This window comes from Cervus elaphus, chromosome 1 (assembly GCF_910594005.1).
Source record: "Cervus elaphus chromosome 1, mCerEla1.1, whole genome shotgun sequence".
Lineage (NCBI taxonomy): Eukaryota > Metazoa > Chordata > Mammalia > Artiodactyla > Cervidae > Cervus > Cervus elaphus.
In genome coordinates this window covers 94443511-94461341 of record NC_057815.1, presented here as the reverse complement: position 1 = coordinate 94461341, position 17831 = coordinate 94443511, and the positions used below count along the sequence as shown (strand labels likewise).

The 17831-nt window shown below is 38.8% G+C and overlaps 2 protein-coding genes across 2 annotated transcripts; both read left to right on the top strand.

Moving 5' to 3' along the window:
• LOC122700154 (olfactory receptor 8J2-like) lies at positions 1 to 954 on the top strand. Its single transcript, XM_043912831.1, has one exon. It carries the CDS (start codon positions 1 to 3, stop codon positions 952 to 954), a length of 954 nt encoding a protein of 317 aa, XP_043768766.1.
• Positions 955 to 15321: 14367 nt separating this feature from the next.
• On the top strand, positions 15322 to 16272 carry LOC122700177 (olfactory receptor 8K3-like). The gene has a single exon (XM_043912870.1). It carries the CDS (start codon positions 15322 to 15324, stop codon positions 16270 to 16272), a length of 951 nt encoding a protein of 316 aa, XP_043768805.1.
• The last annotated feature ends 1559 nt before the right edge of the window (positions 16273 to 17831 follow it).

Sequence of the window (17831 nt, the reverse complement as noted above, 5' to 3'; positions counted from 1 at the left end):
ATGGCTGCAGGGAATCACACTCAAGTGACTGAATTCATTCTAATGGGAATCTCAGATCTCGTAGAACTCCAGATTCCTCTTTTTTGTGTGTTCCTGGTCATCTATGGACTGACCCTGGCAGGGAACCTGGGAATCGTCATCCTCACCAGTGTGGACTCTCAGCTTCAAACCCCCATGTACTTTTTCCTCAAGCACTTGGCTATCATCAATTTGGGCAATTCTTCTGTCATTGCCCCCAAGATGTTGGTTAACTTCTTGGTTACAAAGAAAACCATATCTTACTATGCATGTGCAGCCCAGCTAGGTGGATTCATAGTTTTTGTTGTGGCTGAGATTTTCATGCTGGCTGCCATGGCCTATGACCGCTACGTGGCTGTTTGCAACCCCCTGCTTTATCTGGTGGTGGTTTGTCCACGGATCTGCCTCCTCCTGGTGGCCCTTATTTACGTCTACAGTCTGACCACAGCACTGACGGTCTCCTCCTGTGTGTTTTCTGTGTCTTACTGTTCGTCCAATGTGATCAACCACTTTTACTGTGACAATGTCCCTTTGTTAGCATTGTCCTGTTCTGATACCTACATTCCAGAAATAGCAGCGTTTGCCTTTTCGGGGACCAATTTGTTTTTCTCTATGATTATTGTTCTGACATCCTACTTCAACATCATCCTTGCCATTTTGAGGATACGCTCTTCAGAAGGGCGACAAAAAGCCTTTTCCACCTGTGCTTCTCACATGCTGGCTGTCACTGTGTTCTATGGGACTCTTCTCTTCATGTATTTGCAACCAAGGACCAACCACTCATTAGATACTGATAAGATGGCCTCGGTCTTCTACACCCTGGTGATTCCAATGCTGAACCCCCTCATTTACAGCCTAAGGAACAAGGACGTGAAGGATGCATTGAAGAGATTCCTGGATAACCCATGTCAGTCATTCAGATTAATGCAAATTTAAAACTGCAACTATCTCCAGTTAAAGGTTTTATTTGTTCCTGAAAATTTTGCTAAGTGAAGCAATAAATAAAATCCTGCTAATTTTAAGGAAAAGTCTTAATCCTTTTAATCTTATCATTAAATACTAAATCTTCCATACAAAATGCATTGTGACTAAAAAATATACTAATATAAATAATATAAAATAATTTGAAAATAAGTACTTTAAAAAAATAAAATATAAGTAAATAAAAGATTTTCAGAATTTCTAAATATGGAAGATAAAAATGAATACCTGTAGGAAATTTTTTTGGATGTTTGCTATGAGTTAGATTATCTTCCTTGTCAGAAATATCTTTTCTTCAACTACTAAATGTTTCATTGTTTTTTGTAGTGTTTATCCATCAGTTTATCAAGCTTTTCAACCAATTGTTATTTTGCATTTAAAATAAACTTGTGTCACAGAAAAAAAATAAGCTTGTACAGGAAAATAAAGGTTGAATACAGGATGCTTAGATATACATGAAAATAGGATTTTTGGCAAAACCAACTAAAAATACATGTGAAAGTTTATTCTATTTTTTCATCCTTTACGTTTTGTACATATACATAAAGCAAAATATCAATGTTCATTCAAATATAAAGTATATAATTGTTTTTCCTAACACAGTCTCATATTAAAAAGTTTTTGTTATAAAATCTTAACAGCAAACACTTCTTTTAGTGAGAGTCAAGTTCATGAATTAATTTTCAACTTTACTCACAAATAAGTAGCTTATTTGAAAACAGAAAAATTGTAGTATATAATGTATGTTTCTGGTCTTCAGGGACGAAGCCAGTAATAACTTGGTACCATTAGCCTTTAGAATTTTATATTTTATTATTTATAAATATATAAAAGTCTATAGGGAATGTTTGTTTTCTTTTATTACAGTTTTATTTAGCTTCATCAACCTAGGTACTTGCAATCAGAGAAGTTTACTTTCTAGCAGAAAACAATTGTCTTTGAGACTGGTTAGGTCAACAGAAACAGAGCAACTGGACTAAACTCACACTTGTATTTCTACCAGTTATCTGCAATCTATTCAGTTAATTTAAGTTAGGAATTTAAGTTAAGGGAATCAGTCCTAAGTATTCGTTGGAAGAACTGATGTTGAAGCCGAAACTCCAATACTTTGGCCACCTGATGCAGAGTTGACTCATGGGAAAGGGATGTTGGGAAAGATTGAAGGTGGGAAGAGCAGGGGACGGCAGAGGATGAGAGGGTTGGATGGCATCACCGATTCGATGGACATGAGTTTGAACAAGGTCCAGGAGCTGGTGACAGACAGAGATACCTGGAGTGCTACAGTGCATGGGGTCAGAGTATTGGACATGACTGAGCAGCTGAACTGAACTGAAGTTAAGAATGAAAACTGTAGTGTTTCCTACTTCTTAATTTGGTTGACATATATGTATTTTCTAAAATAATTATGTTGTCACTTGTATTAGCTTCCTAATGCTGCTATAACAAATCAACACCAATTTGATCACCTGAAGCAAAGTGAACTTCTTGTCCCACAGTTTTGGAGGTCAGAAGTTCACAATGAGCCATCCAGACCTAAAATCAAGGTATCAGAAGATTGTATTCCTTTCATGACCCACATAGGGTTCAGTCTGTCTCTTTGCCTCTCCCAGCTCCTATAGGTTCCATATACCTTGCTTGGTGTTTGCCTTCCATCCAACAAAGCCATCATTCTAACTGCTGCTTTCACTGACACATCTCCTCTGATTCCTACTTTTGCATCTTTCTCTCCCTGTGACTACTTTGGACTCACTCACATAAGGCCCTTTACTTAATCACATTGGCAAATCTCTTTTTTGCTTTAAAATTTCCATTGGAGGATAATTGCTTTACACTATTGTGTTGGTTCCTGCCGTATGTCACATGAATCAGCCACAGGTATACATATGGCCCCTCACTCCTGAACCTCTCTCCCGTCTCCCACCCTGTCCCACCCCTCTAGGTTGTTGCAGAGCACTGGATTGATCTCCTTGCATCATTAAATCCGGGAACTCCTAACTGGCTATCTATTTTACACATGGTAATGTATATGTTTCCATGCTACTCTCAATTCATCCCATCCTCTGCTTCAGCCAATGAAGATGCAGACATAGAAAACAGACTTGTGACAAATCTCTTTATTGCATGTACCACGGCAACATGGTCACAGGTTTTGAGGATGCAGACACAGGCATCTTGGTCAGGGTGAAGGGAGGGCTGCATCAGCATTTATTGACATAGCTGTCAAAACATCTGTAGCTATACTGACATAGTTTGTGAAACGACACAATCTAAAATTTTTGCCTCTTATTCAGTAGTGTTCAATACGATAGTCTCATGAAAGCTTACACTATGCTCTCTTTCTATATTACTTAGCTCCAAACTCTGTTCCAAACTGTACATAATGCCTTCTTTGAATGAAAGATAAACAAAGGTATTTTGTTCCATTTCCAAATGTGTTACACAGATACACATGTACTCACATGCCACTTATTTCCCAATTATCAAAACTGATGTATCAACTCAATCAATTAACTGTACAGGTACATCAGCCAAGCACTGGTTTTCAATGAAGTCAGATAGAAAAAAAAAAAAAAAAAAAAAATCTGCCAGCTCTCATCTCTGATTGTTCAAAGTTTACCCTCTGGACATTAAGCCACCCGTACTTCCATCTTATGCCTACCTGAGTGCTCACGAGGTCCCATGGTCTTTGTGTCTAAACAGTGACAACAAAATCTTTCTAGTTGTTAGGGGGAGACAGGAAACTCAGGGCACAGTCATGAAGCGAGGTTTGGGAATACTGTTGGAAGTTAGGAAAGACTTGAAACAGCAACCAGAAGGACCTCTCATTCTGTAGCTGCAATAGGGACAGTAAGTATAATAACTTGAGCCCAGCTCTGTAATATAAGGATACCCTAGGCAGAAAGCACTGCAAGTGTGTTAATCTTGGAGGTGGAGGTCTTAAATAAATCCTTTCAAGATCATGAAAATAAGAAAAGCCATTCAAATTTCCCAAAATCAGAATAGCAAATGCCATTTTACAAATTTAAATCCAAAAACCTACTAAAAGGCCCTGACATTTTCTCAGTAATCCCTTTTGTTTTGAAGTACTGTGATCATGTATCTCCATTATTTTACCTACGTCTCAAAACATTCAGGTTTAAAAGATGTTTCTAGTTCAATAACTAAAAAGATAATGGAAACTGGTCCTATTTAGGTTTTTTTTTTTTTTTTTTCCTCATTTAAAAGCAAACTTGAGTTTTACGGTTTTCAGTGAAGATTTTCTTGTCTCTTGGTCAGAAGAGGCTACTAATGACTGAAACAGAATACTTCATGAGCTGTTTACGGATAAGTTTAGTGTGAGCAGCTACTCCTCCCACCCTGGAAGTCCACAAGCATTGAGTCCCTTTGTCTGCATTGGCATACCTGCATCTCTACTTTCCAAGGGGCTGTCTCCACAAGCCACTTCTATGGAAACGAAATAGTAAGTCCATTCAAAGACATCACTCAAAAGATAAGTGGGCTGAACTGAAAATTGGATATGTAAGTAGAAGTCGTCAAAATGAAAACAAAAAAGATTTGTTGATCAGTCAGTCTCTGCTACAGGATATATGTGGCAGATTTTGTGTCACTTCAATCATTGTTTCCTCAGCATTATCCAAAACTGTCAGCCTTATCACTATTATAGACATTTGACTATTAAAACTATTTTAAAATATGTGTTATCTGTATCAGTTGATCTGGATACTACTCTGGATAGATATCATTCTATTCCAAGTTCAGACCCAATTTGGATGATTATTTTAAAAAAATAATATATTAAGATAAGAAAACAATTTTAGCTCTAAAAATTTGAATCTGGCTTAATTATTTTTTACAGTCCCTTACCATATGAACACATTATACATATTCATAAGTTGGATGCCCAAAGTATAAAATCTTATGTAGTGATGATAGAATGTATATTGATAAATCTTGGCATCAATTCATATTAATTTAAATAAACTAATTTTGCTTATAATTTTCTCATCAGAGATCCACTCCAGGAGATATTGAGTTGGTCAAAAGTTCCCTCAGTTTTTAAGTGAGAATATAAGATATATTTTAATTTTGTCCAATAACGTTATTGAACAATATATTCACCATTTCATTTCATTACCTTCTACCACTTCTTAGGTAACTTCATATTTCCATCTTTGCAAAAGCTTTTGTCCTTTTTGAGAAAGAACGATTCCAGGTGCCTTTTATAGTCTTCCAGGGAATTGAGATTTTTTCCATTAAGAGAATTTTATAAAGAGCAGAATAAATGGAAATCTGAAGGTACAATATCTGGTGAATACAGCAGATAAATCAGAATTTCTCAGCCAAGCTGTAACAGTTTTTGCCTAATCATCAAAGAAACATGTGGCCTTATGTTTTCCTGATGGAAGATTAAATATTTTCCATTAATTAATTCTGGATGCTTCTCATTGAGTGTTGCTTTTAGCTGATCTAATTGAGAGCAGTACTTGGTAGAATTAATCATTTGGTTTTTCAGGAGAAGCTGAGAAACTCGTAATAGAGGACTCCCTTCTAATCCCACCATACAAACAACATCATCTTTGAATGAAGAGTTGCCTTTGGTGTGGTTGATGGTGGCTCTCCTCACTTGCACTGTGATTTTTTCCATTCCTCATTAGGTTACTGTATCCATTTTTCATCACCCACCACAAATTGCTTTTAAAAGGAACGTTTTTACTATGTTTAAGTAGGGAATAGCTTGCAAAAATATGATCATGAAGGTTTTTTTCACTTAAATTATGTGGAACCCAAACATCAAATGATTAATATAACCAGGCTGGTGCAAAAGATGTTCAGTGTGTGATTTGGATATTTTCAGCATGTCAGCTATCTCCCACAGAGTATAATGTTGATTATTCTCAATGTCTCTATTTGATTTCTATCAACTTCAGCTGGTCTACCTGACTGTGGAGCATTGTCCATCAAGAAACCTCCAGCACAAAACACAGCAAATCATTTTTGAAACATTTGATCAGTCACAGCACCTTCTCCATATACCATAAAAATGCTTTTTGGGGTTTCAGTTGTGTTTTTATTTTTCTTGAAATAGTAGAGTGTAATATGCCAAAATGTTGCTTTTTGCTTCCATCTTCAATATTAAAATGGCTACACAAAAATTCACCAATTTTGATCATTTTTAAATGCATGCTGATATGACAGCTGTTAGGATACAATCCTTTATTGAGCCTATCTTTGCATGAAATGTTCCCTTGGTATCTCTAATTTTCTTAAAGGGATCTCTAGTCTTTTCCACTCTATTGTTTTCCTCTGTTTCTTTGCGCTGATCACTGAGGAAGGGTTTTTTACCTCTTCTTGCTATTCTTTGAAACACTGCATTCCAATGGATATATCTTTCCTTTTCTCCCTTGCTTTTGGCATCTCTTCTTTTGTCAGCTATTTGTAAGGCCTCCGCAGACAGCCACTTTGCTTTTTTGCATTTCTTTTTCTTGGGGATGGTCTCGATCCCTGTCTCCTGCACAATGTCACAAACTCACATCCTTAGTTCATCCGGCGCTCTGCCTATCAGATCTAGCCCCTTAAATCTATTTCTCACTCCCACTGTATAATTGTTAGGAATTTGATTTAGGTCATACCCGAATGGTCTAGTGATCTTCCCCACTTTCTTCAATCATGATCTGAGCCATAATCAGCTCCCAGTCTTGTTTTTGCTGACTGTATAGAGCTTTTCCATCTTTGGCTGCAAAGAATATAATCAATCTGATTTCGGTGTTGGCCATCTGGTGATGTCCACGTGTAGAGTCTTCTCTTGTGTTGTTGGAAGAGGGTGTTTGCTATGACCAGTGCGTTCTCCTGGCAGAACTCTGTTAGCCTTTGCCCTGCTTCATTTTCTACTCTAAGGCCAAATTTGCCTGTTACTCCAGGTGTATCTTTACTTCCTACTTTTGCATTCCAGACCCCTATAATGAAAAGGACAGCTTTTTTGGGTGTTAGTTCTAGAAGGTCTTATAGATCTTCATAGAACCATTCAACTTCAGTTTCTTCAGCATTACTGGTCGGGGCATAGACTTGGATTACCATGATATTGAATGGTTTGCCTTGGAAACAAACTGAGATCAGTTCTGTCGTTTTTGAGGCTGCATTCAAGTACTTCATTTCGAATTCTTTTGTTGACCATAATGGCTACTCCATTTCTTCTCAGGGATTCTTGCCCACAGTAGTAGATATAATGGTCACCTGAGTTAAATTTACCCATTCTAGTACATTTTAGTTCACTGATTCCTAAAATGTTGACGTTCATTCTTGCCATCTCCTGTTTGATCACTTCCAATTTGCCTGGATTCATGGACCTAACATTTCAGGTTCTTATGCGATATTGCTCTTACATCATCAGACCTTGCTTCCGTCACCAATCACATCCACAAATGGGTGTTCTTTTTGCTTTGGCTCCATCTCTTCATTCTTTCTGGAGTTATTTCTCCACTGATCTCCAGTAGCATATTCGGCACCTACCGACCTGGGGAATTCATCTTTCAGTATTGTATCTTCTTGCCTTTTCATCCTGTTCATGGGGTTTTCAAGGCAAGAATACTGAGTGGTTTGCCATTCCCTTCTCCAGTGAACCGCATTTTGTCAAAAATTTATTTTCAGGAAGATTAGAAATACCAAGGTAACATTTCATGCAAAGATGGGCTCTATAAAGGACAGAAATGGTATGGACCTAACAAAAGCAGAAGATATTAAGAAGTGGCAATAATACACAGAAGCACTGTACAGAAAAGATCTTCATGACTGAGATAACCACAATGGTGTGACCGTTCACCTAGAGCCAGATATTCTGGAATGTGAAGTCAAATGGGCCTTAGAAAGCAGCACTATGAACAAAGTGAGTGGAGGTGATGGAATTCCAGTTGAGCTATTTCAAATCCTGAAAGATGATGCTGTGAAAGTGCTGCACTCAGTATGTCAGCAAATTTGGAAAACTCAGCAGTGGCCACAGGACTGCAAAAGGTCAGTTTTCATTCCAATCCCTAATAAAGGCAATGCCAAAGAATGCTCAAAATACCACACAATTGCACTCATCTCACACACTAGTAAAGAAATGCTCAAAATTCTCCAAGCCAGGCTACAGCAATACGTGAACCAAGAACTTCCAGATATTCAAGCTGGTTTTAGAAAAGGCAGAGGAACCAGAGATCAAATTGTCAACATCCACTGGATCATCGAAAAAGCCAGAAAGTTCCAGAAAAACATCTATTTCTGCTTTATTGACTATGCCAAAGCCTTTGACTGTGTGGATCACAATAAACTGTGGAAAATTCTGAAAGAGAGGAGAATACCAGACCACCTTACCTGCTTCTTGTGAAATCTGCATGCAGGTGAGGAAGCAAGAGTTAGAACTGGACATGGAACAACAGACTGGTTCCGAATAGGAAAAGGAGTACGTCAAGGTTGTATATTGGCACCATGGTTATTTAACTTATATGCAGAGTACATCATGAGAAATGCTGGGCTGTAAGAAGCACAAGCTGGTATCAAGATTGCCAGGAGAAATATCAATAACCTCAGATATGCAGATGACACCACCCTTATGGCAGAAAGTGAAGAAGAACTAAAGAGCCTCTTGATGAAAGTGAAAGAGGAGAGTGGAAAAGCTGCTTTAAAGCTCAACATTCAGAAAACAAACATCATGGTATCTGGTCCCATCACTTCCTGGCAAATAGATGGAGAAAGAGTGGAAACAGTGGCATACTTTATTTCCTGGGCTCCAAAATCACTGCAGATGCTGACTGCAGTCATGAAATAAAAAGACGCTTACTCCTTGGAAGAAAACTTATGACCAACCTAGACAGCATGTTAAAAAGCAGAGACATTACTTTGCCAACAAAGGTCCATCTAGTTAAGGCTATGGTTTTCCAGTAGTCATGTATGGATGTGAGAGTTGGACTATAAAGAAAGCTGAGTGGTGAAGAATTGATGCTTTTGAACTGTGGTGTTGGAGAAGACCCTTGAGAGTCCCTTGGACTGCAAGGAGATCCAACCAGTCCATCTTAAAGGAAATCAGTCCTGAATGTTCATTGGAAGGACTGATGCTAAAGCTGAAACTCCAATACTTGTGGTCACCTGATGTGAAGAACTGACTCATTTGAAAAGACCCTTATGCTGGGAAAGTTTGAAGGCAGGAGGAGAAGGGCATGACAGAGGATGTGATGGTTGGATGTCATATCTGACTCAATAGGCATGAGTTTTAGTAAACCCTGAGTGTTGGTGATGGACAGTGAGGCCTGGCGTGCTGCAGTCCATGGGGTCACAACGAGTCAGACAGGACTGAGCAACAGAATTGAACTGAAGATACAATCTAACCAAATTTTTTCAAATGAAATTAACGTTAAATAGGTGGTATTACCATCATCTTATGGGAAAAAACAAACTTTTTGACTAACCCAATATATCACAGAAAAGTTCATTCATGGATCTGTGGGGACCGCACACAAAGTCATTAACTGTGGTGACACAGATAAAATCCCAGAGTTAGTAACTAGCTGAATCCCACTACTATGGAAGCAACCACTTTAAATTAAAGGAGACCCAGATTATAGTAATTTTACAAAACAGAATAGAGATAAATAATGATGTGTTTGTACTAAAACGGGGCTTCCCTGGTGACTCAGATGATAAAGAATCTGCCTGCAATGCAGGAGACCCGGGTTCAGACCCTGCATTATGAAAATCCCCTGGAGAAGGGAATGGATATCCACTCTAGTAATATTACCTAGAAAATTCTACAGACAGAGGAGCCTGGTGGGCTATAGTCTATAGAGTTGCAAAGAGTTGGACACGACTGAGCAACTAACACACATACACACACACACACACACACACACAGTAGAATGAATGTGTTTCAAAAATATAGAGTTGGATGAGACTCTTTAAGCATCAAAGCAAGTTAAATAACAACATGAGTGTACTAAAGCGTATACTATATTTACATTATACAACTGTATTTCTTTTTAAGAGTGTATATCAGCTCTCATTGAGAAGGTGCCTGTATGAGGAAGGAAAACTGGAGTGGGGATGGCAAATGAGGATTGCAGACGATTATAGGATACAGAATTAGGGTATGATCAACTCAATTTAGTCCCTTAAAAATGAAAAATGAGTTACATGCATATTCATAATTTGTATTCCTTCTGAGTCTTTAGAACCACTCTAGGACATGTTTAAAGAGTTTTGTCTTTATCCTCAGTCATAAACTTGGGCAGAAGTCATGGCGGAAAATGGTGACTGTTGAAGTAATTTATGGGTGATTAAAGGGTCTACTCAATGAATGATAAACTGAAATCTAGATATTTGAGTGAGCGCAATAAAATTAAGAACAGAAAAGCATGTGAATTGCATTTAAAAGTGTTTCCTCAATAGGGAAATCAAAAATAATTAACGAAGACTACTGGCTTCATTTCATGTTCTTAGATGCTTTGGGAATAATCAAGAAATTGTATTCAAGTTTCTGGGGGACTGTCTCAAAGGGGAGGGACATTCATAAATTGTTCTGACTGCATCAGACTACTAATCACATGGCAGAACAAGAAGGCCTTCCTTGTTTTAGGTGAGTGAATGGCTGACTGCTAGATTAGCTCCAGTAACAATTCTTGATTTCTAGCTTCAGTTAAAAATTATAGATGAATTTAGTCACTGATGCCAGACCCAATACATTAGTCCATGAATAATAGTCTCGTCATAACTGATTTATGGAGAAGTGATATATTTTACAACTCCATTATTATATTCTTTGGAAATAGTAAACAATCCTTTTTTCTATTTGTTATTAACTCTATACTGGGATTCTAAAACCATAAACATTCTGAAGGGGGTGTAGGTATTTTTTGAAAGTACCACTTAAAATGCAGTTTATGCAAAGACACTGATTGCAGGTCAGACTTTCTGATACTAAAGAACCGTCTATGCCTCAGATGGTAACAATTTCTGATAGAACTTTCAGTTATACAGTAAGACAATATTATTACTATTATTATGGCTCCATAGAGTTTTATTTGTGCTATATACATATTTGTTGCCTCTTTCTGTTAACATCATGTAAGAGACAGTGATGGTCAGAGTGTAAGTTTCAAGAGAAGACTCTGAGGCAAGGAGCTGGACCTTTAATGTTTATTTGGTAGAGGATTTTAGGAAGCATAAATGAGGGATAAGGAACAAGAGACTCCCCTGATTAGGGAGAAAGCTAACAAAGTGTGCAATAAAGAAAAATTACTGCTGCACGCAACTGAATTTCAATTACTTAAGATATTTTAGCTTCCTGCATAAAAGAGGGCTAGGAAAGTTTGAGTTTTGGTCCATTGAGTCCTGTCACTTATTAGTTTAATATTTCTCTTAACACATTAGATCTGAGGACCTTACAAACTGCTGTGGGCGGGGTCCAAGCAAGATCCCTTTGCCCTCAGGAAATGAAGTCAAACACTAGAGATGGGAAGCAACCAGCATGTCAGAACACAATCTATCTTGGCTGTAGGTCAAGTCAGAAAGAAAAAGACAGTGTTAGTCAAGCAATCATGTCTGACTCTTTGCAACCCCATGGATTGTAACTCACCAGGCTCCTCTCTCCATGGAATTCTCCAGGTGTGAATACTGGAGTGCACAGCCATTCCCTTCTCCAGGGCACCTCCCCATCCAGGGATCGCCCCAGGGTCTCCCGCATTGCAGGCAGATTCTGTACAGTCTCAGCCACCAGAGAAGCCCAGGTCAATTCAGAGGTGACCTCAAACACACAGCATGGAAGACAGCTGTGTCTGCTACAGTGATATTTGCAGGAGTAAGTCGATGGAAAAGGCAAAATAATACAGAATACACTTTTTAAAACATTTTCTGAGAAGCTGCCATGGTTCCTCTTTTACTCCTTCTCTGGGTCATTCCTCATCAATATTATGCTGAGGAATCACACTGACATCTTTAGAATTTGCCTTCAAAGTCACGGTTCCTTCACCAGCTCCCACCACACCCACAGGCAGAAGGACCTTGGGATGCCAAAAAGGCCAACCTCTTCTGCCCTTTGTCTCAAGAGGCATTCAGGAAAAATCAGCTCCTATACAGAGATGAAGCTGTTAATTTATTCTTTCCTGTTTGCAGGTATTCTCTCCTTGCACAGATGTCAGAAAATTCTACTAACATGGAGGGTGTGGGCTACACTGACTTGGCCCTTTTAAACCCATGCAACAGGAAGGAGACTTTTGCTTGTCCCTGGTTTCCAAAATAGACTTTTTTACTTAGTGTACTATGTCCTCCACACCACCATGATAGGAGGTTTTTGACCCTATCACCTTTGTATCAAATTTAATTTTATATGGATAATGAGGCTGAAGGCTTGGAAGCATTATATATATAGTGGAGCAAAACTGAGTCTAAAATCAATACCAATAAGAGTCAAGAAATATCAATCTTTGGAAGATTTCTTAATCTAGTGCATTCATTATAGTTTTAGTATTTGTGAATTTGCCACACCTTAAACACTTCATAATCTACCTGAAGGTATTGCCTCTTCACTCTCATTAATCTAAATGCCTTAAGAGAAGCTTTCTTCTTTATCTCCTGTGTTTTGTGTTGCAAACTGCACACATCGGAATTGAATAGGAAGAATTATTTTTTGAAGGATGAGAAGAAGAGGGCAGAAGACCTCCCTACATCTCTCCACAGCTCCCAGATACATAGTACAAGTAAAACACAAACTGTGTTACTCAGCTGATAGAATTTCTGCGTGTTTGAGAATCTAGCATCATGGGATATCATTATAACGAAGCAGTACAGTTCTAAATAATCTTCATGGATTATAAGCCACATAATAGTGGTTTAGCAATTGACACTGAATCCCAAATTTGGTGAGTATAATACTGGACATCTTAAGTTATAAAATTTTGCTGTTTGCTAAGGAGGATTTGTCATATGCACTATTTGTCAAATTCCAAAGATGTAATTGGAAAAGATTCAGACTGATTTTATGACCTTCACTAGTGCTACATAATTGCAGAGTTAGTGCTCCCTGATTGAGAAAATATGGTGTATTTTACAAAATAAGGAAAGGGAAGATAAGGACTTTTGGCCTTATTAGCTGTATTGAATGAGAAAGTATTGTTGTCCTTTCATACTTTTAAAATAATGGTGTAAATATTTCTGCCAGTGTTAACTCACCTAAAGACTGCTGACCCTGACCTACTTTAAGACTCATTCAAGATTCTTCTTCTTTTTTATCCTCCTAAGTTTTTTCTGTCTGCCCTTTGAAAGAGAATATTCTCAATCTGGCCAACCCATGTATCTCAGTTGAGACTGTTTGCAAAGTTTTAGAATACATAGCTAAGACTTGGTGTTTGAGTTTGCATAAGATAATAATTAATGGGTTTTACATCCATTCATTCCCCAAGTCCTGGTGAAACTCTGAAGTTTGTGCATCTATCAGAGAAAGGTCAGTCTTATTGCTCAGATTTCCTGTTTCTTTTTCCAGTTGGTGCTTTGATTCTTGGGTGGGGGTGATGTGGGAAGAATCAGATGAAACTATATAATTAATAATAATAATAAGGTGAGAGCTTGTTGTTACATAGAGAAGTGAATATTCCTCTGATTACACCCGAGGAGCCTCTAATCACAAATAAACCATCCTGCTCTTTAATTCATCACATGAAGACCCAGACACATAAGGCTGAGTGTCAAATTCATAGTTAGGAAGTCAAACTCCTCCAAGTCATAAACATGCCCATGAATTGAAAGCTTGTCTTGTTTTCAATACCATAGGACTTTATCTCAAACTGCTTTAATAAAGATAATTTTTAAATGAAAAAAAAAATCAACTCAGTTGAGTTTCAGAACTCCAAGGATTTGTAAAGCACAACATAATTTGGATGAAAAGGTTTGCCACAATACACAAGCTTCTGTGGAACAAGTCTTTTCCTTGAGTAAAACTGTTGTAGCTAAAAGCCCTAGATTTTCCCCTCTTTCTTGTCTGGTTGCTGCTAATGAATGTTTGCTTTTCACCTTTTTTGTAAATAGTTTGTTAATGTTGTGAATAGATTTTTAGAAAGAATGAATTGTATGAGGCAGATTTCATCTTCCAAATTAAGCAAATTTATGTTCTGGTTTTCTTGACATTTACATTTGCTTAGTGACAGCCGGAAGTTCTAGCGTTTAACTTGCTGCTGCTCAGCCCCTAAGTCATGCTCTACTCTCCGCAACCCCAAGGGCTGCAGCCAGGCTCCTCTGTCCTTCACTGTCTCCCGTGGTTTGCTCAGATCCGCGTACGCTGAGTAGGTGACGCCATCTCACCATCTTGTCTGTTGCTGCCCCTTCTCTTTGGCCTTCAATCCTTCCCAGCATCAGGGTCTTTCCTGATGAGTCGGCTCTTTGCATCAGGTGGCCAAAATATTGGAGCTTCAGTTTCAGCACTGTGAGTTTAAAATTTTTCTTTTAATACCAAGTTCTTGACCAGTCTGTGACTGATTTTTATATGGATGAGCTAAAGATTCAATCTCACCATTTTCTATGGAGATAATCAATTTAGTACAATTTTTTACAAAATGGATGTTGGAATGAAAATAACGTTTGAATATGTGGAATTACACTGAAGAGAAGTAAATCAAAGTCTATCAATAAGTTACTAATAGTTTTCTTCAGAGACTGGGACTGAAGTTCCAAAGGAAAGAAAGAAAGGAGTGTTACTTTGTATTATGATTCTTTCTAAAATTTGATACATTTTTACCAATTTTATGTATTTCAACTGAAAAATATTTTTGAAAAAAAAATCAGGTTTCCCTTTCTGCCCAAATGTTTATAATGACATTTTGGTAACAGAGCCATAAAGGAACTGTGTGTATTTTGCAATGAGAACCAGAACATGAGACAAAAAGTAAAATGACTACTATATATCTTAGGTTATGATGCTGGTGCTGGTGGTTTAGTTGTGTCTGACTCTTTGCAACTACATAGACTGTAGTCTGCAGGGCTCCTCTGTCCATGGGATTTCCCAGGCAAGGAGAGTGGAGTGGGTTGCCATTTCCTTCTCCAGGGGATCTTCCAGGACCAAACCGCCTCTCCTGCACTGCAGGCGGATTCTGTATCGCTGAGCCACCAGGAAGTCCATCTTACCTCATGATGGTTTGTAAATTTGGTTCCAGGTTCAGTGATGGAGCTGAGTCTTGTTTTATATCACTCCATCAAAAATAATTAGATTCGTCTTACACATAATGGCTTTGCATACTAAACTTTTATCAGATGGTATCTTCTGAACCCCACTGTCTATTCTTATGGTTCTTCCCACAGTTACTTTTGTTGATGGCCTGGATGGACAAACAAAATCAAACGATGCCTGCTGAATTCATCCTCACAGGAATCACAGACCGGCCTGAGCTGCAGGCTCCCTTCTTTGTGCTGTTCCTCACCATCTATGCAGTGTCGGCAGTGGGAAACTTGGGCATGATCGTTCTCACCAAGGTGGACTCCAAGCTGCAGACACCCATGTACTTCTTTCTCAGAAACCTGGCTTTCATCGATCTGGGCTATTCCACATCTGTGGGACCCAAAATGCTGGTAAATTTCGTAGCTGATCAAAACACAATCTCTTACCATTGGTGTGCTACGCAGCTGACTTTCTTCAACTTGTTCATCATCAGTGAACTCTTCATCCTGTCGGCAATGGCCTATGACCGTTACGTGGCCATCTGCAACCCTCTGCTCTACACAGTAGTGATGTCACCGAGAGTATGCTGGGTGCTGGTCGCCGTCCCCTATGTTTACAGCGCCTCTGTTTCTCTGATAACTACCATCAAGATATTTCTTTCATCTTTCTGTGGCTATAACATCATCAGTCATTTCTACTGTGACAGTCTCCCCTTGCTAACTTTGCTGTGCTCAGGCACATGGGAAATCGAGCTGTTCATACTGGTCTGTTCCGCATTTAATTTGGTTTCATCTCTCCTGATAGTCCTTGTGTCTTACATACTGATCCTTAAGGCCATCCTAAAAATGAACACTGTACAGGGCAGGCAGAAGGCTTTCTCCACCTGCGGCTCTCACCTGGCAGTGGTAGTTGTACTATATGCCACGCTGGCCTTTATGTACATGCAGCCCAAGGCCAGCCACTCTTTTGATACTGACAAAATGGCCTCTGTATTTTTCACTTTGGTCATACCCATGCTGAACCCTATGATCTACAGCTTGAGGAACAAGGAAGTAAAAGGTGCTCTGCGTAGGGAGTGGAAAAATCTCTGCAAAATCCCCATATAGAGGTAAATATAAAAGGCATGCACGATAAATTAGATTATAGACAACTGTTTATTTTGTGTGACAAATTACTCAAAAGCAGTAATGTATGAAAAGCATGCAAACTAAAAATGGTTTTTCTTATGTCAACGGTAGATGTTCAAGTTGTGATCATTCTTCTGGTGTCAACTTTGGCTTAACCTCAAGTTTCAGTGCAAGACACTCAAGTCCAGATCACTGTTCTCACTTTGCCAAGTGTTTATGTTTCAATTGAAGGGAAACCTTTTTTTTTTTTTTAACTATATCATTAGATATTTTTTAAAGACATTCTTATGTCTTTTAATAAAATGTTTTTGTCTGTATATATTCACAATACGTGAACTGAGAACTTCCAGATGTTCAAGCTGGTTTTAGAAAAGGCAGAGGAACCAGAGATCAAATTGCCAATATCCTCTGGATCATCGAAGAAGCAAGAGAGTTCCAGAAAAACATCCATTTCTGCTTTATTGACTACGCTAAAGGCTTAGACTGTGTGGATCACAATAAACTGTGGAAAATTCTGAAAGAGATGTGAATACCAGACCACTTGACCTGCCTCTTGAGAAACCAGTATGCAGGTCAGGAAGCAAGAGTTAGAACTGGACATGGACCAACAGACTGGTTCCAAATAGGAAAAGGACTATGTCAAGGCTGTATATTGTCGCCCTGCTTATTTAACTTATATGCCGAGTACATCGTGAGAAACGCTGGGCTGGAGGAAGCACAAGCTGGAATCAAGATTGCCAGGAGAAATAGCAATAACCTCAGATATGCAGATGACACCACCCTTATGGCTGAGAGTGAAGAGGAACTAAAAATCCTCTTGATGAAAGTGAAAGAGGAGAGTGAAAAAGTTGGCTTAAAGCTTAACATTCAGAAAACTAAGATCATGGCATCTGGTCCCATCACCTCATGGGAAACAGATGTGGAGACAGTGGAAATAGTGTCAGACTTTATTTTTTTGGGCTCCTAAATCACTGCAGATGGTGATTGCAGCCATGAAATTAAAAGACACTTACTCCTTGGAAGGAAAGTTATGAACAACCTAGATAGCATATTAAAAAGCAGACACATTACTTTGCCAACAAAGATCTGTCTGTTCAAGGCGATGGTTTTTCCAGTGGTCATGTATGGTTGTGAGAGTTGGACTGTGAAGAAAGCTGAGCGCCGAAGAATTGATGCTTTTGAACTGTGGTGTTGGAGAAGACTCTTGAGAGTCCCTTGGACTGCAAGGAGATCCAACCAGTCCATCCTAAAGGAGATCAGTCCTGGGTGTTCATTGGAAGGACTGATGCTGAAGCTGAAACTCCAATACTTTGGCCACCTCATGCAAAGAGTTGATTCATTGGAAAAGACCGTGATTCTGGGAAAGATTGACGGCATGGGGAGAAGCTGATGACAGAGGATGAGATGGCTAGATGGCATCACCGACTCGATGGGCATGAGTTTGAGTAAACTCTGGGAGTTGGTGATGGCCAGGGAAGCCTGGCGTGCTGCGACTCATGGGGTCGCAAAGAGTCGGACACGACTGAGCGACTGAACTG

Excerpts from the sequence above, each read along its gene's own strand:
- LOC122700154 (XM_043912831.1), top strand. The coding sequence starts at position 1 with ATGGCTGCAGGGAATCACACTCAAGTGACTGAATTCATTCTAATGGGA.
- LOC122700177 (XM_043912870.1), top strand. The coding sequence starts at position 15,322 with ATGGCCTGGATGGACAAACAAAATCAAACGATGCCTGCTGAATTCATC.